Source organism: Ovis canadensis, chromosome 24 (assembly GCF_042477335.2).
Source record: "Ovis canadensis isolate MfBH-ARS-UI-01 breed Bighorn chromosome 24, ARS-UI_OviCan_v2, whole genome shotgun sequence".
Lineage (NCBI taxonomy): Eukaryota > Metazoa > Chordata > Mammalia > Artiodactyla > Bovidae > Ovis > Ovis canadensis.
The window spans coordinates 17,677,549-17,699,221 of record NC_091268.1 but is presented as its reverse complement, the minus strand read 5'-3'; the positions used below and the strand labels follow the sequence as shown (position 1 = coordinate 17,699,221).

At 61.5% G+C, this 21,673-nt stretch overlaps 6 protein-coding genes across 13 annotated transcripts; 3 read left to right on the top strand and 3 right to left on the bottom strand.

The window, feature by feature from the left end:
* The first annotated feature begins 660 nt into the window (after positions 1 to 660).
* Positions 661 to 8,148, top strand: BICDL2 (BICD family like cargo adaptor 2). 2 transcript variants are annotated; one of them, XM_069570569.1, is made up of 10 exons: positions 661 to 745; positions 1,799 to 2,094; positions 4,675 to 4,890; positions 5,121 to 5,237; positions 5,347 to 5,493; positions 6,346 to 6,543; positions 6,662 to 6,811; positions 7,255 to 7,382; positions 7,541 to 7,661; positions 7,747 to 8,148. In XM_069570569.1, exons 2-10 carry the CDS (start codon positions 1,813 to 1,815, stop codon positions 7,906 to 7,908), a joined length of 1,521 nt encoding a protein of 506 aa, XP_069426670.1. In that variant the 5' UTR covers positions 661 to 745; positions 1,799 to 1,812; the 3' UTR covers positions 7,909 to 8,148. The 2 variants fall into 2 exon arrangements, with proteins under 2 accessions (XP_069426670.1, XP_069426671.1); XM_069570570.1 differs by lacking the exons at positions 661 to 745; positions 1,799 to 2,094 and adding an exon at positions 3,696 to 4,061.
* A 129-nt stretch (positions 8,149 to 8,277) lies between these two features.
* On the bottom strand, positions 8,278 to 12,092 carry THOC6 (THO complex subunit 6). Of its 2 annotated transcripts, none has more exons than XM_069570571.1 (13): positions 10,971 to 12,092; positions 10,282 to 10,397; positions 10,109 to 10,173; positions 9,915 to 10,018; positions 9,750 to 9,787; positions 9,619 to 9,667; positions 9,424 to 9,495; positions 9,242 to 9,344; positions 9,108 to 9,157; positions 8,955 to 9,017; positions 8,746 to 8,856; positions 8,526 to 8,660; positions 8,278 to 8,446 (listed from the first exon to the last, which is right to left on the bottom strand). In XM_069570571.1, the coding sequence occupies exons 1-13, from the start codon at positions 11,007 to 11,009 to the stop codon at positions 8,366 to 8,368; spliced, it is 1,026 nt and encodes a 341-aa protein (XP_069426672.1). In that variant the 5' UTR covers positions 11,010 to 12,092; the 3' UTR covers positions 8,278 to 8,365. The 2 variants fall into 2 exon arrangements, with proteins under 2 accessions (XP_069426672.1, XP_069426673.1); XM_069570572.1 differs by having other exon boundaries at positions 11,106 to 11,321.
* On the top strand, positions 11,013 to 12,719 carry HCFC1R1 (host cell factor C1 regulator 1). Of its 6 annotated transcripts, none has more exons than XM_069570575.1 (4): positions 11,013 to 11,508; positions 11,809 to 11,865; positions 11,977 to 12,105; positions 12,346 to 12,719. In XM_069570575.1, exons 1-4 carry the CDS (start codon positions 11,414 to 11,416, stop codon positions 12,479 to 12,481), a joined length of 417 nt encoding a protein of 138 aa, XP_069426676.1. In that variant the 5' UTR covers positions 11,013 to 11,413; the 3' UTR covers positions 12,482 to 12,719. The 6 variants fall into 6 exon arrangements, with proteins under 6 accessions (XP_069426676.1, XP_069426675.1, XP_069426677.1 ...); XM_069570574.1 differs by having other exon boundaries at positions 11,950 to 12,105; XM_069570578.1 differs by having other exon boundaries at positions 11,398 to 11,578.
* Positions 12,720 to 12,952: 233 nt separating this feature from the next.
* On the bottom strand, positions 12,953 to 15,059 carry TNFRSF12A (TNF receptor superfamily member 12A). The gene is made up of 4 exons (XM_069570580.1): positions 14,879 to 15,059; positions 14,028 to 14,132; positions 13,657 to 13,791; positions 12,953 to 13,571 (listed from the first exon to the last, which is right to left on the bottom strand). Exons 1-4 carry the CDS (start codon positions 14,970 to 14,972, stop codon positions 13,516 to 13,518), a joined length of 390 nt encoding a protein of 129 aa, XP_069426681.1. The 5' UTR covers positions 14,973 to 15,059; the 3' UTR covers positions 12,953 to 13,515.
* A 1,000-nt stretch (positions 15,060 to 16,059) lies between these two features.
* CLDN6 (claudin 6) lies at positions 16,060 to 19,567 on the top strand. Its single transcript, XM_069570573.1, has 2 exons — positions 16,060 to 16,267; positions 18,299 to 19,567. The coding sequence occupies exon 2, from the start codon at positions 18,325 to 18,327 to the stop codon at positions 18,988 to 18,990; it is 666 nt and encodes a 221-aa protein (XP_069426674.1). The 5' UTR covers positions 16,060 to 16,267; positions 18,299 to 18,324; the 3' UTR covers positions 18,991 to 19,567.
* Positions 19,568 to 19,792: 225 nt separating this feature from the next.
* On the bottom strand, positions 19,793 to 21,377 carry CLDN9 (claudin 9). Its single transcript, XM_069569533.1, has 2 exons — positions 21,235 to 21,377; positions 19,793 to 20,977 (listed from the first exon to the last, which is right to left on the bottom strand). The coding sequence occupies exon 2, from the start codon at positions 20,898 to 20,900 to the stop codon at positions 20,247 to 20,249; it is 654 nt and encodes a 217-aa protein (XP_069425634.1). The 5' UTR covers positions 20,901 to 20,977; positions 21,235 to 21,377; the 3' UTR covers positions 19,793 to 20,246.
* Between the last annotated feature and the right edge of the window lie 296 nt (positions 21,378 to 21,673).

Sequence of the window (21,673 nt, the reverse complement as noted above, 5' to 3'; positions counted from 1 at the left end):
CTGAAGTCTGAGGAGACTCTTGAGAAGCCACCAGGCCACGGCTGGGGCATCGCCCACAAGCCCCAGGCTGCCCTGGGCTTGACCCTGGAATTCAGCCATGGGTCCTCCCAGTCTCCTCACCCCATCCTCTGCCCCTGACTCTGCAGCCTAGGAGCTGATAGCGACAGGCTGGGAGGAGCACAGGCTAAGGTGTGGTTATGGGCAAGTCACTTCAGCCGTCCTCACCTACCACACGGGAATCAGACTAAGAAGTCACATCTGTGCTGCTCACGTTCAACTCCTGTCCATGTGACCCCAAGCAAGATAGATCCTTGCTAGGCCTCAGTTTCCTCATCTGTAAAACGGGGATAATGGCAGTTCCTGCTTCATGAGGATGTCATGAAAGTAAATAAGAGCTTTCTTAGCAGAGTGCTTAATACCCGCTAGATTTGCTGCTGTCGTTAATAATGTCCTATCTCAAAGGGCAGTTGTGAGGGGAAAGGGAACCGACGTCTATGTTCAGCGTGGGGTGTGCATACAGCAGGTGCTCAATTAATGGGCCCTGTCGTTTTCGGTGGCAGCAAGATGGGTCAGCGGCTCTGACCTGGGTGGAGTTGCCTTTCTTTAGGCCCCACCTGGCCATTCCAGCCACCAGGGGGCGCCCCGTGGCCCCGCCCCTCACCTGTGCGGGCGGAGCACCCGGCACCGCCCCCGGAAGAGGGGATCCGGGGCCGCGGGGACCTCGGAGGCAGCCCGGCGCCGTCGGGTGAGAGCCGAGGGGGCGCGAGGACAGGGGCCCTCTCGAGCTTCGGGTGGACCCGGCCGGGCCAAACGGGCGCGGGCCGATGGGGCGGGCAGGGGTGGCCGGGCCGGACTCTGGGGGCCGGGAAACCCGGGAGCGGGCAGGAAGGAAGGCGGGAAGGCTGCGGCTGGGCTTCCGACGCCGAGGGTTGGGGGTGGCCCCGACGCCCGGGTGGAGGTGCTAAGAGCTAGCAGCTCAGTGCGGGGAGAGGCGAGGAGGCGGGATGCGCCCGAGTCCCGGGGCGGGCTGGACCCGCAGGGGCCACGTCGGGGGGACCCCCGGTCCGTCCGGGGGCAGTTGAGTTGGGAAGACCGCGGATGCCTGGGTCCTGCGGAGAGGCCTGGGGTCTGACACCTGCCGAGAGGAGGAAGGGAAAGTCAGGTGTGTGTGCGCGTGCGCGCGCGCTCACAGTGGGCGAGGAAGCCCCAGGCATGCTGGTGGGGGGTAACATGGGGAAAAGGCCAGGGAAGCCCGTGGGCCCCCTCCCTCCTGAGCCCCAGAACTGCGGGCCCTGGCGGCCCTGGGGGAGCGCCGCCAGGCTCCCATCCCCAGGGCCGGGCGGGAAGTAAACAGAAACCTGGAGTGGCCAGGCGGCAGTGCCCGCGCGGGCATAACCTGTTACCTCGCCCAGGGTGGCTGGGAACTGTGGCGCCTGGGCCAGCAGTCCAGAAGCGGTGGGCTGAGGGCCTGGGGAAGAGGAAGCGGGGGGCCGGTGGCTGGGGCGGGCTGTGGTCCTGGAGCACTGGGACAAGTTCCCCGGGGCAGAAACCATCCACCAGAGGCGGGGCTCCGCAGCTCTCTTCCTGCTTCCCCCTGCCTCAGTTTACCCTGGGGACATTAACGGAACTGGGCGGACAAGACACAGATCATTAACCCTTCTTGGCCCGGAAGACTCAGAGGGCCAGTGGCAGGTGAAGAATTTCAAGAGAGCCTTGTCTTGGCCAGCGAGGGGGCAAACCCCTTTGGGTTGCAGAGGAGTCCTGTCGCCACTTCTCACAGCCCTACCTGCCCCTACAGATGCTGCCGGTGCCATGAACTCCCCAGAAGGGCCCAGCTTTCCGGCCAGGCTGCTCTCAGGGGGCGCCTCCCCCAGTGGTGACGAGGGCTTCTTCCCCTTCGTGCTGGAGCGGCGGGACTCATTCCTGGGAGGGGGCCCAGGGCCTGAGGAGCCGGAGGACCTGGCCTTGCAGCTGCAGCAGAAGGAGAAAGACCTGCTGTTGGCAGCGGAGCTCGGCAAGATGCTTCTGGAACGCAACGAGGAGCTGCAGCGGCAGCTGGACACGCTGAGCGCCCAGCATGCTGAGCGTGAAGAAGTGAGCTGGCGGCAGAGGGCAGGGCTGAGGAGTGGAGGACAGGGGGCAGGGACCAGGCAGGGGGCGGAGGGACGCAAGTGGGGCAGGGGGTTGCCTCTGGAACAGCAGTCCAGGGCTAGGACCAGTCTCCCTGGCAGTGTTGCCCAATAGTTAAGAACATGGGTTCCCTGGCGGTCCAGCGTTTGGGACTCTGTTTCCAATGCAGGGATGCAGGTTCCGTCCCTGATCGGGGAACTAAAGGTCCCACAGGCTGCCCACTGCAGAGAAGAGAACACGGGCTCCGAGGGCAAGGCAGGACCCAAGTTCAGATCCCTGCCAGGCTGTGTGACCTTGAGCAAGCCGCTGGCCCTTTCTGAACCTTGGGTCTGGCTCCTCAGCAGTATTGCACAAACCCCAGCGAGCAGATCCTAGGCACTCTCTCCCTGGCTCGCTCTGGGCTGAGCACTTTCCACTCATGATCTTGGTCAATTCTCACTCAGCTCTGGGAGATATGCATGGTTCCCTCTGCCCATGCTGCGGTCACCCTCGCCCTGGGCGTCACATCCGGCCCCCTACACACGCCAAGGACACCACTGACTCCTGCATCCATGTTGTCGGCCCCACACCCTCCCCACTTGGCCACCTAATGGGCATCTCAACATAAGTGGCACTGGATTCCGTGATCCCATCACCTGCTGCCCACCCCAGCTTCCCACCGCAGGGCCCCAGCCTGAGCATCTCCACGACCCCTTTCCTCCCACACTGGCAAGTCCTGTTGATTCTTTTTTGAAACTAGACACCAAGTCTATTCACTTCTTATCATCTCTCCAAGCTGGCCGCAGTGCCATCATCTCTGCCCTAGACACAGCAGCTGCCTCCTCACTGGTCCCCAGCTTCCACCTTCCCCCTTGAGCTCCTTCTCCACGGGGTAGCCAAACGGATCTTCAAAAAGTGCAAATCAGATCATTTCAGTCTTTGCCCAGAATCTCCCAATGGCTCCCCCTCATTTAGAATGAAACCAAAAGTTCTCACCAGGGCCTAAACGTCCTAAGTGACCCCCCCTGATCTCATCTCAGCCACGTGGCCTCTCCTCTGAGAGGGCCTTTTTTCAGTTCTCTGAGCAACCCACACTTACTGCCTCAGGGTCTTTGCACCTGCTGTTCCTTGGTGTAGCCCTCTTCCTTCTTACCCTGCAGGAGTCAACTTAGATACCACTTCCTCCTGAAGGAGCCCCCACCGCACCTCACTCCTCTTCATCACTTCCCAGGGTTTCTTTAGAGCCCTCAATGTGCCCCTCTCCGAAACTGCCTGGTTCAAATGTGTTCATTCGCCTCTGGACTCTAAGCTGTTTCAGGTAGTGAATTTGGTGGTCTCACTTACTGCTGATAGCCAGACCCCAAAATGGGGCAAGCTCAGGAAATACTGGATAGATGAATAGATGGATGGATGGATGGCTAGATGGGACTTGGAGGTGTTAGGGAGCTGGGCACTGGCCAGAGCAATAGGGCCCCAGACTGGTGGGCTTAATCCTAGAGCTGTGTTGTCCACACCCCACCCCCGTGGTATTTGGTTAAGGATTTGGCTGTCTGGGTTAGAATCCCTGCTCTAATAACTCACTGTGTGTCCTTGGGCAAGGCATTTAACCTCTCTGAGGCCCAGTTTCCTCATCTGTAAAATGAAGATGTTAAAGATTTTAAAGGTTTCCCTGGTGGCTCAGCGGTAAAGAATCCACCTGCCGGTGCAGAACATGCGGGTTTAGTGCCTGGGTCAGGAAGATCGCCTGGGGAATGAAATGGCAACCCGCTCCAGTATTCTCGTCTGGGAAATTCCGTGGACAGAGGAGCCTGGCAGGCTACAGTCTATGGGGCTGAAGAGTCGCACATGACTTGGTGACTAAACAGCAACAATAGGATTCTAATTCCCCCGGAGTAAAGACAATATAGGTGAAGCCCCAGCAGGAGGCCTTGCTAATCATCATAGCAGCTATGGTTAGTGTCACCGTCCTGCATGGAGTCTGCAGAGGGGTGAGGGGGCAGACGCTGGCCTCTGACTTGCCTGCCTCCCCAAGCTGGTCCTCTGGGTGTGCCAGGAGCGTCCCCCCGCTGGTTAGACAGGTTCTAGGGGAGGGCAGGCAGAGGCGTGGGGCCGGGGTGCGGCTGCCCAGGGTTAATTAGAGGGAGCTGGCCAGGAGGAGCTGGGGGAGAGGGGTTGAGCAGAGGCGGAATCTCCAGAGCACGCAGCTGTGTGAGGCCATGGGCCGGGGCTTCAATTCTGCCAGACTCAGGCGCCAAAAACGGCGCCTGCAACCTCAGGCCCAGAAGCCCCGGAGGCAGGCAGAGGTGAGTGGGCACTGGGGAGCCTCGCCCAGCTCAGGCCCAGGGTCAGCCCCTCCAGAAGCCGCTCTAAGGCTCCTCTGCCTCCTCTACTGTCCAAGGCTGCGTCTTGCCCCCCTGCCTGCTCCCCCCCAGCTCTGTCCTGTTTCTGGCTCTCAGGCCTGCCTCGGACCCCCTCAGCCCCCCCCAGGTCTCTGCCTGTTGCTCTGCATTCCCTCCAGTCTCACTGTCCCGTCTCTGTCTCTGCCCCTCTGTCTCGGCCCCACAGCAGCTGCAGCAGCAGAACCATGAACTGCGCCGGGGCCTGGCAGCCCGGGGAGCCGAGTGGGAGGCCAGGGCAGTGGAGCTGGAGAGGGACGTGGAGGCCCTTAGGGCTCAGCTTGGGGAGCAGCGTTCTGAGCAGCAGGACAGTGGCCGGGAGCGGGCTCGGGCCCTCAGCGAACTCGGCGAACAGAACCTCCGGCTCAGCCAGCAGCTGGCCCAGGTGGGACGACCCTGACCCTGGGTCCCTTGGCAAGGAGGGGGCGGACGCCCTGTCCTGGTGGGCGTGGGCGCGCTGGGCCGAGTCCTGGTGGCGGTGGTTGCGCTGGCCCAGGCTGGATGGCCCTGACCCTGGGTCTCCCAGCAAGGAGGGGTGGACGTCTGGGGATGGGAGTGCTGGGCCTGTTGCAGTGTGGGCCAGCTGAGGACTCTGATCCCCAACCCCATTCCCAGGCCTCACAGACTGAGCAGGAGCTTCAGCGGGAACTGGACAGCCTTCAAGAGCAGTGCCAGGCTCAGGCCCTGGCTGGGGCAGAGCTGAGGACGCGGCTGGAGAGTCTGCAGGGGGAGGTGAGTGCCAGTTGGGGCCGGGGGTCTGTTAAGTGGGGAAGGCTGGTGTGGGGGCTGTGTGGGCCCCCACAAGGAGGGCAAGGCTGGGCCCTGATGTGCTTTTCCCCAGAATCAGATGCTCCAGAGTCGCCGGCAGGACCTGGAAGCCCAGATTCGAGGTCTGCGTGAGGAGCTGGAGAAGGGACGGGGCAAGCTGCAGGCCACCCATGAGGAGCTGCTGCTGCTGCGGCGGGAGAGGCGGGAGCACGGTCTGGAGGTGACTGGCAGGGCTGGGGTGGGTGGGCGCGTCAGGCTGGGGGCCTGGATCACTGCCTCGGGGCCTCCTGGGAGAAGACCCCAGAGCTGGGTCACTGGGAGCCCTAGCAGCCAGGCCAGAAGGGCAAAGGCATTAGCACAAGGGCAAGTGGGAGCCACAGAGAGACTGAGTCGGGCTGGTGGTTCTAGGATGCATCAGAGACCAGCAACTGGAGGCCAGGGATGGGGCCGAGGCGAGAGCTCACCATCGGAGGTGATGGGGACCTGGACCAGGTCTGGGTGTGAAAACAGAGGAAAGAAAATGGAAGGAGGCAGTATGCCTTGATGTTTGAGATCTTAGGAGCTTGCGCTTGCTTTGAGGTCAGATTACTGGGTTTCTTATCCCAGGGTCCCTCCCTACTATTGTGGGACACCAGCCTCAGTTTCCCCATCTGTGAGATGGGTGGTAATGCTGCATGGCTGCGGGAAGGGTGTGAGACGTTCAGCAGGTCGCCTGGCTGAGAAGAGAGGATCAGTCAGGGCCGGGTGACAACTTTAGTAAGAAGGTGGGCCTGCCGGGTCAGGGACGGGGCGGGGCTTTTCCAGTGATTGGATGGGGCGGGACTGGAGGGTGACTGGAGACTATGAAATCTGGGTGCTCGTCGGGCCCTGCTCTGTAGGTGAGGCAAGTGGCATCTGCCGAGGGGTACTGCGGGTCCCACGGCCGCCCCGCGCTGTGGGAGCGAGAGCCAACTTCGGCGCTGGGCGGGGCGGACGCGCGCGGATGCCTGACTCCTGCGGCGCGCTGGCGCCCCCTGTCGGCCGGCGGTGGGGGCATCCGTCTGACGCTCACTGTTTCGCTCTGCTGCCACAGCTGGAACTCGCGAGGTCCGAGACGGAGGAGGCGCTGAGCGCGCTGCGGAGGCTGCAGCAGCGTGTCTCGGAGCTGGAGGAGGAGTCGCGCCTCCAGGACGCCGACCTCTCGGGAGCCTCGCTGCAGTTAGAGCTCGCCCACAGCCTAGACAGCAACCAGGACCAAAACCAGAACACGGACAGAAGCGGAGGTGCTCTGGTGAGCTCTCGGCCCACCAGGCTCCACACTCACCATCCCGGAGGGCTGCAGACTCCGCCCCTCCTTTTTTATCCCTAGAAGGTTTGACACTGCCCTGATCGATTTCTTTGGTGGACAGACCACTCTATCCCCGGAGACCCAAGAAGCATCCAGCCAGCAGTGTTCGCCCCAAGAGGAGAGGTTGGAGCCTCCCAGGAAGGGAGCATCCCTGAGCCCAGAGGAGATATTGGGAGAAGAGGAGGAGGAAGTGGTCCGGTTACAGGTTGAGGTGAGGGAAGCATAGTATTGGATGCAAAGCTCCTCTCAATGTCAGTTTCTCTTTCCCATCTATACTGCCAAGCCTTTGCCCACGAATCCCTCTCTACTTGGATACCCCTTCACAAACTTGCCATCAAGTTTCAACAGCCAGCCTGTATGTCACCTCCAGGAAGACTTCCTGAACTACACTCCCCCTTAAGTCCCATCTCCTCCATGCATCCTTCCTGCAGGCTTAGACCATCCATCTAACCCCGACCCACCCCACCCCGCTAGGCACTCAGAAGATTCATCTCCAGCACAGGACCATTAGCTGTCAGGGTTGTTTGTGGAGCAGGTGGAGATGGGAGGTGGGAGGTGCGCGAAGGCAGCGAATGAGTCTAGACTGCCTGGAAGAGCAAGCACTGGGACACCCAGGGGCCTAACTGCCTCTTCTGGACTTTGCCCTGCCCGCAGATGGCACTGCAGCAGGCAGAGCTACAGTCCCTGCGGGAGGAACTGCAAAGGCAGAAGGCACTGCGGGTGCAGGACCCCGAGGAGGCCTTAAGCAGCGCCCTCTCAGACCGAGACGAGGCCATGAACAAGTAAGCATCTGCAACCATTCACCACCGCCCCGGGGGCCCTCTGACTTCCCTGGTTTCGTATTAGTGGTCTGACTCCCGCCTGGGTCCAGGAGCCCCCATCACCCCTGCACGCTGAAGCCCCAGCGTCCTCGGACCTGCTCTTTGCCCCTCGCCTGCAGGGTCCTGGAACTGTCCCTGGAGCTCAGCCGCGTTTCTCTGGAGCGGGACTCCCTCTCCCGGGAGCTGCTTCGCACCATCCGCCAGAAGGTGGCGCTGACGCAAGAGCTGGAGGCCTGGCAGGTGAGGGGCGGGGCGCACGGGGCTGACGGGGAGGAGCCGGTGGGGCGGGGCCGAACGCTGACCCGCCCCGCCGGCCCGCCCACAGGACGACATGCAGGTGGTCATCGGCCAGCAGCTGCGCTCGCAACGCCAGCAAGAGCTGAGTGCTGCCGCCTCCGCCCCGCGCCCCGCCCCAACGCGCTTCTCCCTGCGCCTGAGCCCCAGGCCCGCCGGCGGCTTCTTCAGCACCCTCTTCCGAAGGACCTGAGCGCCGGGAACAGGCAGGGCTGGCTTTGCCCTCTTGGCTCACTTTTCTTTTCTGGCCAACAGAGCGATGTGTCCCGACTGTCTGCCAAAGGCGGCTGGTGCCCTCCCCTCCCTTGGAGGCTGGGCAAGGGCTCACTGGGAGCAGGGGCCAGCTTTGGGGTCCAGAGACCCCAGACGGGTGGCAGGGGCATGTGTGGCAGAGCTGTTTATCAAATCTATATAAATCTATCTTTTCTAGGCATTAAGCCCCCTGGCCCTCAGCTGTGGGTCGGGGATGGGGGTGGGTATTTATGTATCAACATCAGACAGAGTAATATATAAATCATTACACTGACTTGGCCTCCATTCTTGGTAAGAAAGCACATTAAAAAAAAAAAAAAAAACACTAATTTTATTTGTATAAAAAAGGAAGAAAACACTGTGAACTCCTCAGATGGAGGTGGAGACACTGTTGGAGGTCAGAAGGACAGAGAGAAAGCTCGGTAGCCCAGATTAGTGAAGACATCCACCCTGCAGCTGTTGCCTGCTGCTGTCAGGACCTAGAAACAAGAGGGGAGTGACTGACCTGCCCCAACGCCCTGGCCTCCCAGGGTCCCCACCACCCCTGGCCGGACCCACCTTGCACTCAGGGGCTGCTGGTTGCTGGTTGAGGCTGAGGCTTAGCAGTCCCGGGGAGGAGCCAGGCACTTGGGCCTTGAGCTCCCCGCTCAGCTGCCACTGGTTGACACAGCGGCCCTGTCCAGCTGATAGAATCTGTGGAAGACAGGGAGGGAGCTCAGAGTTCAGGCCTGGAGGGGGAGCGAGGCAGGGACAGCAGAAACAAGACAGAGGGCCTCACCAGGTCCTGGTAGAAGGTGACGTGCTTCTGTGGCGCCCGCATGGGGAAGACGGTGGTGGGTGTGGAGGATCGGAGGTGCCAGAGGGTGAGTGCTGGGCCTCCTCCGCAGACCTGGGCAGGAAGTTGGGGGTCCCAAGTTACCGTGAGCCATGGGCCCTCAGCCAGACAGGGCCCGAGCTGCCCCCCAGCCTGCACGCTGCCTGGCTCACCATCCAGTCCGAGTCAGTTGCCAAGCATCCGATCCAGCGCCCATTGTGGGGCCTCGAGCACTCCTGGGAGGGGGGAGAACAGAGCGGAAGGTGAAGACACCGGGGATGCCCAGGAAGGAAGGAGGGAGGACAGAACGTGGGGTGTGCCCTCACCTCGTGCTTATAGACCTCGATTGTCTGGACCTCCTTGGCTGTGCGCAGGTCTGCAGAGGAAGAACCTCGAGAGGTATCCTCCTCGCCTCAGGCTCCCTCACCACCAGCCTTCCCTCCGATGTGACACTCCTTACCCCAAAGCCGCACGGCCCCATCCTCGCCGCCCGACAGCACCTCAGGGCTCCGCTCCCGCAGTGCCAAGCAGTGGATGTAGTCCGTGTGGCCCCGGAGGGCCCACTGCAGGGAGAGAGGCAGTGTCAGGACAAGACCCGGGAGGAATGCCGTTGCCCCTGCTCCCCTGGCCCTGCTCTCTCACCATGAAGGTCCCTGTCTCAAGGTCCATTGCATGCAGCTGACAGTCTCCCCCCGCCAGGATGAGCAAATTCTCCTGCAGAGGAAGGTGGGATGGAGTCAGAAGTCAGGGTCAAGTCAGGCCACGGAGAGGGGAAGGATCAAAATCTGGGCCAAAAACAGGACAGGGAAGAGCCCTGAATTTACGAAGGGCTCGAACCTTGGGCACGAGAAGCAGAGCATTGATCTCAGGTACTTCCAGGCTGGTCCTGGGGAAAGGAAAGCAGAGTCAACTCTGGTGAGGTGGCACCTTCACCCCCAGGTGCCCTCTGCTCACAGGGCCTGGCTCACCTGTATGGGGGCTGACGACGCCACAGCTCCTTACAGCCCTTCGTGGAGAGAAATGCTTGTTGTACAATCGCTGAATTGTGTTCGACTCTGTGACCCCATGCACTGGGTGGCCTCAAAGGCTCTCTGTGTCTGGGTACCTCACCCTTCCCCCAGCTCCACACTCACCTTCTTAAGGATCTCCGCCCAAAGCCAGGCCTTCACCTCCCCATCACCAGCACTCAGCAGATGTCGATCAGTGGAGACCATGCTGTAGACGGGCCCATCATGGGCTAAATGGAAGCACAGAACCTGAGTGACCTCGTCCTGCTCCTGTCATCCACCCTGGGGTCCCCCAAGCCAGACTCAATGTCTGCACCCACCATGGAAGGTCACCATGGGCTTCTTACTTTCCTCTTTGGCCTCGGAGCTCAAAGCAGCAGACAAGCTGAAGGGAAAGGGGAGAGGGGCCTGAGTGTCAGAAGAAGGGGGCATTAGCCCCCCAGAGGGCCAAGTGCCAGAGGTCATGGACAGTGGGGAGCAGGGGCAAGGGTACCTAAAGATAGCTATCTGTCCATAATTGTTGCCAGCAGCCAGGAACTTCCCACAGGGTGAGACGCTCTGGGAGAATATGGTCATGTGCAGCCGCTGCAGAGCCTGAAACACTTCCATCTGTGGAGAGAGGATGGATAAAGGCAGGCTCGGGCATCCGGGACCTCTGACCCACACACTTCTTCCTGCTTCCCCTGCAGCAGTCGGGCCTCCCATCACCCAGTTCTCCTTTGAGACAGCCCACCAAGTGGGCCTTGCCCATTTAAGTCCCAGGGGCGGCTCCAGGGAGGTGAGGAAGAGGAGAATTGAGGCATGATGCCCAGTGGAAATCTGAGCAAAGACTCAGCCTCTCCTCCCGGTTTCCTTAACTGTCTAATGGAGCTCATGGGAGATTTTGTCATGATTGGATGAGCTACTGTACATAGCGTCGCAGTTTCTGTCTTCGCTCAGAAACGGCTTAAAAAACTCTTACTCCAATACAGAAAAACGTACTGACCCCTGATCCGCATCCTATGACTTTCACGTTAGGCCCCTGAGGTATTTCTGGGTTTTCCTCCCTCCCCTGGGTCAGAATCCGATCCCACCAAAAGCCCACGCAAAACAGTGCTCAGGGCACGACTCCCCGCCGCGCCCCTTCGGAGCCAGACGTGGACTACAAATCCCAGAAGGCACTGCGCATCGCCCCACCCTCACCTGACCCAGAGGCACCGCTTGCTGCGCCGCTCGCTCCATCTCGAAACTAAAAGTCCCGGAGTGCTCCGCGCGCAACGCAGCCTCACGAGTCCGGAAGTGCCAGTGGGCGCCTCCCTTTCGCGGTTCCTCACCTACCCTATACCGTTGGCCGGCCCAGCGTGAAGACGGCCACCGCGTAACCCGAGTTCCAGGAGCAGAGGTGACCACCGAGAAGACACCCCAACACCAAGTGGCGCCCACCGCGACCCCGCTACGCCGGGTCCCCTCCCCCACCCCGCTGAGCGGACCCGCCTTCTAGCCGCGTGAGGTTCTTCTTCCGCGCCTGCGCGGAACCTGGCAGCGCACGCGCCTAAAGCCACGCCCCACGCACTGGGTCACGCCCTCAAAGGCTCCGCCCCTGCTGCCTGGATCCCACCCCTCTGCCCGCAGGACCCCGAACCCCAATGATCCTGCAGCAACCCCTGGAGCGAGGCCCCCAGGGTCGGGCCCAGCGCGACCCGCGGGCCGCCTCGGGGGCTTCTGGAGGCCTGGACGCGAGGTGTGTGTGTGTGGGACCCTGGCTGGGCCCGGCCTAGGGTCCCAGGAGCTTTGGCTGGGGCCTCGAGCAGGTCTGCAGGATGAGACGCGGTGGGGCTTATCGGCAGAGCTTGGGCATAAGCTGAGACAAGGTTGGAGACCTCCGAGGCAGGCTCGTGGATGGTCTGGGAGAGAGGGTGACTTAGACGTCAGCGACAGGCATGGGCCGGGGGGCTGCTGGCTGACGCTGCAGGCTCAGGCGGGCAGATCCTGGGGATGGCGCCAAGAGGGTGGGGTGCTCCTAGCTCTCTTTTCTTCCCAGCTCCCCTCTCCGAGGAGCTGTGCCCATGAGCACCAAGCGGCGCCTGGAGGAGGAGCAGTGAGTTTGGGGGCAGGGAGGGACTCCCGCCAAGTCCTCCGTCACCTCAGGTCCCCATCAGGCTACCTCTCCTCTGAATCCCAGCCTGCCTGCGCCCCCGTCTCTCTCCAGGGAGCCCCTGCGCAAGCAGTTCCTGTCCGAAGAGAACATGGCCACCCACTTCTCTCAACTCAGCCTGCACAATGACCACCCTTACTGCAGCCCCCCCAGGGCATTCCCCCCAGCTCTGCCCCCACTCAGGTAGGCACCATCCACAGTCCTCCGGCTGGGCCTTCCAGGGGATCATACCCAGTCCTGGGAGCCCATTTCCAGGCTCTGCCTCACTCTGCTATTTTTAGCTTCTCGCCAACCTCTGTTGTTTCCCTACTTGGCTCCTTGGAAGGTGCCAGCAGTCCAGGAGCCCCTGGGGACCTGGACCAGGTGGGGCGTGGCTCTGCCAGGCCAGCCTCTGCCCCTGTGTCCTGTTATTTCCTCTTCCAGAAGCCCTTGCTCTGAGCTGCTTCTCTGGCGCTACCCTGGGAATCTGATCCCTGAGGCTCTCCGGCTGCTGAGGCTGGGGGACACTCCCACCCCCCACTACCCTGCATCCCCAGCTGGGGACATGATGGAGCTCTGAGATCTGTGGAGGAGTGCCCCTGCCCCCCCCCCCCCTTCCTTCTTCCCCTGAACAAGGGAGAGCAGCACTCACACGAAGGGACCAGCTGCCCTGCTTTTCCTCCAGACCAGGCCTCTGGGCACCAGGACCTACCCTCAACAGAGGACACAGAGCCCTGAGGTGAAAGGGGCAGGAACATGGGAAAGGAGGCCATCCCCTCCCCGCCGAGAACTGAATAAAGATTGCTGAGTGAATGAAAGCTTCATCTGGAACCCAGCCTCTTTGGGGAAGGGAGGGCAGGGAGGGGTGCTGGATGCCGGATTTCTCCTCAAGCACTTCCCTGGAAAACGGTCGCAGCCGGCCAGGTCCTGGCAGGCTGGGCTCAGGCATTGAGAATGGGTGAGTCAGAGCCTCGCCCCCACCCCCGCGGTGACTCACTCCTCCCCTCCAGCTCTGGGAAGTCAGGCTGGGATCATGGCATTCTCCAAACCATTTAAAGTTAAAGATTCTTTTATTAATAAATTCTCTCCCCCTCCACATTTTCTCCCCAAATAAATATCTCCCCCTGTGTTAGGGGGTTCGAGGGGGCAGTGTCTTAGGGCCAGCCCCATTAGAGGGCCAGCCCTCTAGTGTTAGGAACAGGTCCCTAACCCCCCCAGGCTGAGATCCCAAGTAGTGGAATTTCAGTACATCTGAGTGGGTGGGGCCTGGTGTTGTGTCGGTCCCTCAGGTCAGCCTGGCCCCCAGGCCATGGTAGGGGTGGGGGTGGGGACCCTTGTGCAAATGCTGCGGTTCCTTAGCGTCAGCTGTCTGGCATGAGCCAGCCAGGGTCTCCTTTTCTATTCTGGAGCCAGAGACAGGGCGGTCAGACACCTTGGAAGGTCCTTCGGAAGCTTGGGCCCAGACCGTAGAAAGGTGATTCACTGTTCCCCATCCCTCCACACCCCTGTGGTTGGAGCAGACTGGCTCTGGCTGTGTCTGGGAGGCTGGAGCTGGCTCCAGAATGAATGAATGATGAGCGGGCACAGCCTCCTGCTGGCAGGGGGCGCGCCCCGTCACTGGATCAGGGCCACGCCAGGACAGCTCTCCCCACCGGTCTCCTCGATGGGGGCTGCAAGATAAGAAGAGGGGTGTCAGGAGTGGGGGAGATGTTGAGGAATGATGGGGGGCCATTGGGCGGGTGAGGACACACTTACTGGTAAACTTCTCTCTCCTGCGGCACCGTCTCCAGACCAGGAAGCCAGAAAGCAGCCCCAGCAAGAGGGCCAGGCCCAGGGCGCCCCCCAGGATGGGCCACAGCAACCTGAAGGGGGCTGGAGGGGCCGCAGTGCCTGGGGGCCAGACTTCAAGTCAGACCTCGCCCCTCTCAGGCCAGCCCCGCCCCCTAGATCGGACCTTCCAGGCTTCCTTTCCCCAGGTCCCTACCCTGGTGAGAGCCCCTTCCTCACTCCAGCCTCCCCCCAACCCCGATTAACTTCCCAGATCTCAAGTCCCCTGCTCCCCCCTCCACCCCGCAAGCCTCTCCCCTAGCCTGGGGTCCGCTCGCCCCGGCCCCGCCCCCACTCACAGCCCAGGCAGAAGTCGCTGTGTGGTCTCGCCCGGCACGAGGCGCAGTCCATGCACTTGTCTAGGTCCGCGCTCCAGGAGGTGCCGCGAGAGCAGGGGGTGGTGCCTGGGGAGGGGGCCGCGGGTCAGAGGCTGGGGGCGGGGCGCGGCTATTTTGAGGGCTGAGGTCAGGGTCGGCCCGGCTCGAATAACGTGAGTCACCGGCGCCCTCCGCATTCCTCACAGGTGACCGCACGGCCCGACCAGGACACGGCAGCGCGGGGGAGCGGGGGGCATAGTGCGGGACGCTTGCGGGGGGGTAGTCAGGTCCCCATAACCGGCCCCCCCACCCCGCTGCAGGCGGGTGACTCATTCCCGGGCACCGGGCCCGACCCCGGTCCCTCCCCCCGCATAGCTGGGCACTGAAGTCACCGGATAGAAGGGGGCACCCCACATGGTATAGGGGGCACAGACCTCCGTGCCCCTCAACAGCCCCCCACTCTTTTGTTAAGGCGGGGTGCGCAGACCCGGTATTGATCAGGTTGGGGGCGTGCCGCCTTACCAGACGAGACATCCCTCCCTCAAACTTTCTCTCTCCACTTCCTAGTCCAGACTCTCAGGACCGAAACACCCCGCCCCCCACGTCGGACAGGCGGGAAACTGAGGCCCGGACTACGGAAGAAGCTGGGAGAGGAATGGGACCTCTCCTGATCAGGGGAGGCCGTGTCTGGGGACTGTCTGACCCCGGATCCCCGTGTCCGCCTGGTCCCCCGGTTCTGCCCCGCCTCTAGGCTCCTGGTGCCGGCTCCCCGATCCCGGCCCGGGGACTCCCCCCGCTCCCACGCTCTCCCGCCCGGCCGGGGACCGGCATACCTGGCACTCGCTCCCCGGCCGCGGCGCGCAGCAGCGCCAGCCCGAGCCCCAGCACGAGGAGCCGCAGCAGCGGGCGTAGCGGGCAGTGAGCCATGGTGTTCCTCTGGCAGCCGCTGCCGTCTGCGCTCGCCACCGGTGGACCCGGGCATACAGTGGCGGCCCCGCCCCCGCCCCCGCCTTCCGGGGCGGACCCCTCGTCTTGGCCCGCCCCTCACGATCCGCCCCTAGACGCCCCGTCCCGCCCAGACCCGCCCGCTAAGTTCAGGCATTCGCTCAACAAACGCCTCCTCTGCGCCGGGGCGGCCAGCATGCCAAATGTATGTGGCCTTGCCCGGGAGGTGTGTGTTGGGCGAGGGAGAGGGTCTGACACGAGACAACCCATCTCAGAGATAACTGCAGCTTTCTTAAGGGCCCCGAGGGTATAATAATATAACAAAAATAATACTGTGTCGTTTCATTTCTACCTTAGGACATTTGTTGTGTTTGTTGTTCAGTTGCTCAGCGGTGTCCGACTGTTTGCGACCCCATGGACTGCAGCACGCCAGACCTCCCTGTCCTTCACTATCTCCCTGAGCTTGCTCAAACTCATGTCCATCGAGTCGGTGATGCCATCCAACCATCTCATCCTCTGTCGTCCCCTTCTCCTCCTGCCATCAATCTTTCCCAGCATCAGGGTCTTTTCCAGTGAGTCCGCTCTTCACATCAAGGCTTCCCTGATAGTTCAGTTGGTAAAGAATCCGCCTGCAATGGAGGAGACCCCGGTTCGATTCCTGGGTCGGGAAGGTCCCCTGGAGAAGTGAAGTGATAGCTACCCACTCCAGTATTCTTGGGCTTCCATTGTGGCTCAGCTGGTAAGGAATCCGGCCGCAACGCGGGTAGGCCATGGACTGTATAGCCCGTGGACTCGCAAAAAGTCGGGCGCGACTTTCACTTCACTTCACTTTACATCAGGTGGTCGAAATATTGGAGCTTTAGCATCAGTCCTTCCAATGAATATTCAGAACTGATTTCTTTTAGGATTGACTGGTAAAATGCTGTCTCCCGTTTTCGGAGTGAAATGAGGCTTAGGAAGGTTAGGTGAGTTTCGGAGTCCAGACCCGAGCTCTGTTTGAGCTCTGTTCGGCCCCACACCGCGCGCCTTCCCAGCGGGCAGAACTGCAGCCGGCTGCTACCAGGCGCCCGGGCCAGAGGTGTGCGAGCAGAGCCTGCAGGCTCGAGCGCCCCTTACTGACCAGGTTGGGATTCGCAGCTTCGCCGCAAGTCGGACAAGGGTCTCTGCCCCTCCCCAGGGCGGTGGTCCGGTGACGTCACTGCCTCTTTAAAGACCCCCGCCTCCGCCCCCATCGCCACACTGCCGGCTACTCAGAATCTTTGTTGACTCCTTCTCAGGTGAGCCTGGGCAGGTGCGCCTGTCGTGGGGGAAGGGGCAGACACCTGGGATTGCGGGGCGCGTGGGTCGTGGCAGAGTTGGGTTGCGGTGCGTGGAACGAACCTGAGCTGATTTGACCGCGAGCCCCTGGGGGCGGGGGGCACGCCTGCACCCGAACCGGGGCCCTGAAGGGGTCCTTCGGCGGAAGGGTTAAGCGCCCCTCCCCCTGCCCAGGACAAAGGCACCGAAACCCGGGAGCCCATCCCCCACCTGCGCTGCTCTCTAGGGCCAGGCCCTTCTCCCCCTCACCTGTACGAGCGGACCCCGCGGCGAGCGCCGCCCTTAGGCCCCTCCAGGGTGCGCGGCTTCCACGGCGGGGGGCTGAGGATACCCTCCTTCCGGCCAGACTCAGGGGAAATAGGGATCGAGAGGGGGAGGGGACGCCCTCGGATGAGCCGAGGCCGCAGAGCGTGGAAAGGGAAGGGGCCGAGGGCAGGGGCGCGCTCGTAAGGAGGAGGTGCCGGGCGCCTAGGCTAGCGCGGCCCCCACCCTAACCCTGCCGGAGAGGCCTGGAGGGCTTGGGATTGGCGCAATAGGGCCCGCCCCGTCCGATCTCCCCTGAGGTCGTGACTTCTCCCGGGTTATGGGCGGGGTGCAAAGGAATGGAGAGTCTGCCCTCTGGCCAGCCCCTGGGGCTGGTGCTGAGTTTAGGTCCCAGCCATGTGCGGGAACTTTGTGCAATGGAGGATCATAGGGGGACCCTGAACGGAACTGATCGCCCCCCCAAACGACGTCGAGACAAATCAGGATGTGAGGGGGCCAGAGTTGCCCCAGAGGAGCTGGTTCACTGGACAGACTCCAAAGGTGGCAGCTTCTTTTAGGGGAAATTGGGCCCTGAGAGGATGGCATTTGGGGTAAGAATACACAAGAAAATGTCACCAACCTTGAGAATCTGTTGTGTGGGCCCCGGGCAGGGCAGAGGGCAGGACCCCAGGAGGCAGCTGGGGACCTTGGGAAAGGAAGTACTTTGGGTGGGAAGGGCTGGTGTTACTGTTTTGTTGCGTTTCTTCTCCACCTCTCCTGCCCCATCCAGGTTTTGAATGGGTGGAGCTGGTTTGAACCAGGCAGTGGTGAGCAAGGCCAGGACTGTCTGGCCACCGTCTATCCACACTGTATCTTAGATCAAACTAGCAACCACCTGTGTGGGGGCATGGATCCAAGTTGGGGTGAATTTGGACACTTACGTTGGATGCTAAGAGGAAACTTGGGTCTGTTCTTGGTGTTAAAACTAAGTTTTAAGCCTGGAACTCATGGCTAGAGCCAACCCACCACCCATTTGCCCTGTAGAAACTATCGAAAAGTTGCGTTCTGTTGTTTCACCCCTTTTATCCCTTTGTACCCAAAGGGCCATGGGCTAACCTTTGCATGTGTGTGTGTGTTAGTAGTTCAGTCATGTCTTTGCGACCCTGCTGACTGTAGCTCACCAGGCTCCTCTGTCCATGGAATTCTCCAGGCAAGAATCCTGGAATGGGTTGCCATTTCCTTCTCCAGGGGATCTTCCCAACCTAGGGATCAAACCCAGATCTCCTGCATTGCAGGTGGATTCTTTACTGTTTGAGCCACCGTGGAACCCCAGCATTTGCATAGGTGCTTTATTTCATTTACACTCAAAACAACCAGGACTGGGTTGCTTGCTTTTTCACTCTTATACGCCAGTGTCTGTCACATAACTGGTGGTTTAGTCACTAAGTTGTGTCCGACTCTTGCGACCCCATGGACTATAGCCTGCCAGGCTCCTCTGTGCATGGGATTCTCTAGGCAAGAATACTGGAGTGGGCTGCCATTTCTTAGGGAGAAAAGTTAATGCTGAAGCATTAAATGTTCATTTGCCTTTGAGAAAATAAGGCTCGGAGCGTGCCTTGCCCATGTACAGGGTTCATACTCTTGGTGTCCTATGTGGTGGCTATGGCATGTGGCAAGGGACCTAGCGTTCTTTGGGAACGAGGGACTGAGCCAGCTGGTCTTAACCTTACTCCACTTTTGTCCCCCAGTGCAGCATCTCAGCCCCAGCCTCACCATGGCTTCCGCTGGTCTGCAAATCCTGGGGATCGTTCTGACCCTGTTTGGCTGGGTGAATGCCCTGGTGTCCTGCACCCTGCCCCTGTGGAAGGTGACCGCCTTCATCGGCAACAGCATCGTGGTGGCCCAGGTGGTGTGGGAGGGGCTGTGGATGTCCTGCGTGGTGCAGAGCACGGGCCAGATGCAGTGCAAGGTGTACGACTCGCTGCTGGCGCTGCCGCAGGACCTGCAGGCCGCCCGGGCCCTCTGCGTCATCACTCTCCTCGTGGCCCTGCTTGGCCTGCTGGTCTACCTTGCCGGAGCCAAGTGCACCACCTGCGTGGAGGACAAGGACTCCAAGGCCCGCCTGGTGCTCACCTCCGGGATCATCTTTGTCATCTCGGGGGTCCTGACCCTGATCCCTGTGTGCTGGACCGCCCACACCATCATCCAGGACTTCTACAACCCTCTGGTGGTCGAGGCCCAAAAGCGGGAGCTGGGAGCTTCCCTCTACCTGGGCTGGGCAGCTTCCGGCCTTTTGTTGCTGGGTGGGGGGCTACTGTGCTGCACCTGCCCCTCTGGGGGCTCCCGGAGCTCCAGCCATTATATGGCCCGATACTCAGTATCAGCCCCACATACCGCCTCTCGGGGTCCCTCCGAATACCCCACTAAGAATTACGTCTAATTTGGGTAGGGGAGTGGGGGCCCCTTTGGCAGTGGAGTCTAACCCACTGCACTGGAGTCATGGAGATGGTCATCCATGACAGCTTTGGGGTTGTTTTGGCTTCTTATTGGGGGAGGGGGGCAGTGGTTAATCCACTTTATTACCTACCTGGGGTCTGCTACTAGTGTTCCTCACTTTGGAAGATGGAGCCAAAAAGGTGATGCTTCAGTTTCTGGATTGTTCTCCACCCTGGACAACCCTCTCTTAGAGACCAACCTGGAACTGAGGTCCCATGTGAAGGGTACCATGCCATCCCCTGCTGGTGCTGGGGGCGGGGCCTCCCTAGGACAAGCCTTTCCTTGCTGGTCAAGCCTCTGGAACCGCCAGGGGCTCTCGAGCCTCATGTAGCCTCCAGAAGAGCAGGTGCTAAGTTACCAAAGACCCGCCAGTCTCCAAGTCTTCTGACCTCTGGCTCCTGCATCCTGAGTCATGTCCCCCTTGTGCTGACCCCTGACCTTCCTATTCCAGCCCCTGTGCACTTGCCATATCCTGCCCGCACTCACCAGTTTTTACTAAATAAAGCATGTTTGTTTGATTACTTACCTTTGGTGTTGCTGGGGGAGGTTGCTGAATGCCAGACTGGCAGGAGGTGGGCACGAGTGGCACACCTCCCCGTGTTGTCATTCCATCCCCTGCCCCGTGACTTGCGTGACCTGAGTGAGGTCACCGCCTGGGCATGACCTGGAGCAGGCCTTGCCTGACAAACCCACGGGAGGCCATCAGGTCATCCCAGCCCAACCACAAATACTCTGTTTATTCTGAGTTACAAATGCTCAGTTTATTCCCTACTTGAAGGTGGGGTGAGGGGGGAAGGTGATGGGCAGGGTCTCTAGGCCTGGAGGAGAGCGGCTGCTCTGGATGCCGGTAGTGGCCAGGCAGAGAGGGCCAACTTCAGGCCAGAGAAGGCATAAGGAGCTACTGCTCTTTGGGTGAAGCCCAGGTTCTGGGAGCAAGGGAGGACTCGGGAAGAGTCCTGAATCCAGGACAGAAGAAGAAAGAAGCAGGAGCACCGGCGGGGTTGGAGGTGGACCCTCCACAGAGGAGGGTCTAGGCTCAGTCGGGCCGAGTGCTGAGACTAGCTCTGCAGCCAGGCCTGCTCCTGCCTCTGGAAAGCGGGTTCCACCTGGCTGAGGGGTGGGAGTAGAAGGCAAGGTTGAGAGCAGGGCAGCCAGCACAAGGTCAAGGTTTCCAGCAGCAGGCTTCCTGGGACATTTGCCTCACACGTAGTCCCTCTTGTCCAGCCCAGATGCCCCCGAGCGGGAGGGGATAGAGTAGCCCAGCCTCGGTCCCCGGGGCCGCTCGATCTGAGGCGGGGGGCACGTGCAACACAGTAGCCCCCCTCCCAGCAGAAGCAGGGCAGACGCGGCCCAGCCCAGGTAAAGGGAGGCTCCCAGCTCCCGCTTGAGGGCCTCGGCCACCAGGGGGTTGTAGAAGTCCTGGATGATGGCGTGGGCCGTCCAGCACACTGGGATGAGCACCAGGATGCCCGCAAGGAGGAGGAGGACTCCTGCGGTGAGCACGATGCGGGCCTTGGCGCCTTCGTCCTCCACGCAGGTGGTGCACTGGGCACCGGTGATGGCCACCAGCACTCCGAGCAGGGCCAGCAGGAGGGCGATGACGCAGAGGGCCCGGGCGGCCTGCAGGTCCTGCGGCAGCGCCAGCAGCGAGTCGTACACCTTGCACTGCATCTGGCCCGTGCTCTGCACCACGCAGGACATCCACAGCCCCTCCCACACCACCTGGGCCACCACGATGCTGTTGCCGATGAAGGCGGTCACCTTCCACAGCGGCAGGGCGCAGGACACCAGGGTCCCCAGCCAGCCCAGCACAGCCAGGGTCATACCCAGGAGTTCAAGGCCAGTGGAAGCCATTTGTCCCCTCCCTCAGTCAGGTCTTCCCCTCTCTAAGCGGCCCAGTTGATCGGAGGAGTGGGTCCGATGCTCCAGCCCTGTGGGAGCGCAGGTGAGGGGCGTCACCTTCCTCTGACCCAGACAGCTCTCACCACATCCGAGAGCCTCTTTGCGGGCGCCTCCTTGCTCTGTGCCCTTCACAGATGTGTCTCTGAACCCCCAGCAACAAATCCACCCCACAGTTTCGCTCAGCTGAGTGGCTGCCGTTCCCAGGCAGGTCCCGTCGCCCCTCAGGTGCCCTGCAGCCGGTCCGCCGCCGCCGTCTGACCAGCTTGCACAGACCCTCCCGACCCACCTGCCGGCAGAGGAGAGCCAAGCCGAGCCGTGTCCCTTGCCGGGGGTTGGCGCAGGTTCTGGGGCTGAGCAGTTCGCCCGGCGGTGCCACCTGGGGACGCCTGGCTGCAGGCAGGGGGTTTTAAGGCCGAGGCCAGGGTGGAGCCAGAGTGATGGGAGAAGGCGGGGCTGGGGGTGGAGGGGCTCAGAGTCGCGGGGGGATTGGTGACCAGAAACGAACCTGGGAGGAAAGAACCTCCACGCCTGTGGGGACGCAGGGACAGAGGAATGAGGAGGAGACGGGACTGGCCCTGGCTCAGGCTGAAAGTGGGAGGACCCCTTGGGCACCATGCTGAGCCTCCCGGAAACCCTGCCCACCCCCCCACCCCCACCCCCACCCCCTCCCCCCCGCTGTCTTTGCTCTCCCCCTCCCCATTTTGTTTCTGTTTCATGATGCAGAC

What these genes read in the sequence shown, in the direction of transcription:
- BICDL2 (XM_069570569.1), top strand. Translation starts at nt 1,813, where the DNA reads ATGAACTCCCCAGAAGGGCCCAGCTTTCCGGCCAGGCTGCTCTCAGGG. An exon ending in AGCATGCTGAGCGTGAAGAA is followed by an intron (nt 2,095 to 4,674) that starts GTGAGCTGGCGG and finishes TCGGCCCCACAG; the next exon opens with CAGCTGCAGCAGCAGAACCA. An exon ending in GGCGGGAGCACGGTCTGGAG is followed by an intron (nt 5,494 to 6,345) that starts GTGACTGGCAGG and finishes CTGCTGCCACAG; the next exon opens with CTGGAACTCGCGAGGTCCGA.
- THOC6 (XM_069570571.1), bottom strand. Translation starts at nt 11,009, where the DNA reads ATGGAGCGAGCGGCGCAGCAAGCGGTGCCTCTGGGTCAG. An exon ending in GGACAGATAGCTATCTTTAG is followed by an intron (nt 10,174 to 10,281) that starts GTACCCTTGCCC and finishes CTTTCCCTTCAG; the next exon opens with CTTGTCTGCTGCTTTGAGCT. An exon ending in CTCTGCTTCTCGTGCCCAAG is followed by an intron (nt 9,496 to 9,618) that starts GTTCGAGCCCTT and finishes CTTCCTCTGCAG; the next exon opens with GAGAATTTGCTCATCCTGGC.
- HCFC1R1 (XM_069570574.1), top strand. Translation starts at nt 11,414, where the DNA reads ATGATCCTGCAGCAACCCCTGGAGCGAGGCCCCCAGGGTCGGGCCCAG. An exon ending in TCTGGAGGCCTGGACGCGAG is followed by an intron (nt 11,509 to 11,808) that starts GTGTGTGTGTGT and finishes TTTTCTTCCCAG; the next exon opens with CTCCCCTCTCCGAGGAGCTG. An exon ending in CGGCGCCTGGAGGAGGAGCA is followed by an intron (nt 11,866 to 11,949) that starts GTGAGTTTGGGG and finishes TCTGAATCCCAG; the next exon opens with CCTGCCTGCGCCCCCGTCTC.
- TNFRSF12A (XM_069570580.1), bottom strand. Translation starts at nt 14,972, where the DNA reads ATGGCTCACTGCCCGCTACGCCCGCTGCTGCGGCTCCTCGTGCTGGGG. An exon ending in GGCCGGGGAGCGAGTGCCAG is followed by an intron (nt 14,133 to 14,878) that starts GTATGCCGGTCC and finishes CCCCCTCCCCAG; the next exon opens with GCACCACCCCCTGCTCTCGC. An exon ending in CAGGAGAGAGAAGTTTACCA is followed by an intron (nt 13,572 to 13,656) that starts GTAAGTGTGTCC and finishes CTTATCTTGCAG; the next exon opens with CCCCCATCGAGGAGACCGGT.
- CLDN6 (XM_069570573.1), top strand. Translation starts at nt 18,325, where the DNA reads ATGGCTTCCGCTGGTCTGCAAATCCTGGGGATCGTTCTGACCCTGTTT.
- CLDN9 (XM_069569533.1), bottom strand. Translation starts at nt 20,900, where the DNA reads ATGGCTTCCACTGGCCTTGAACTCCTGGGTATGACCCTGGCTGTGCTG.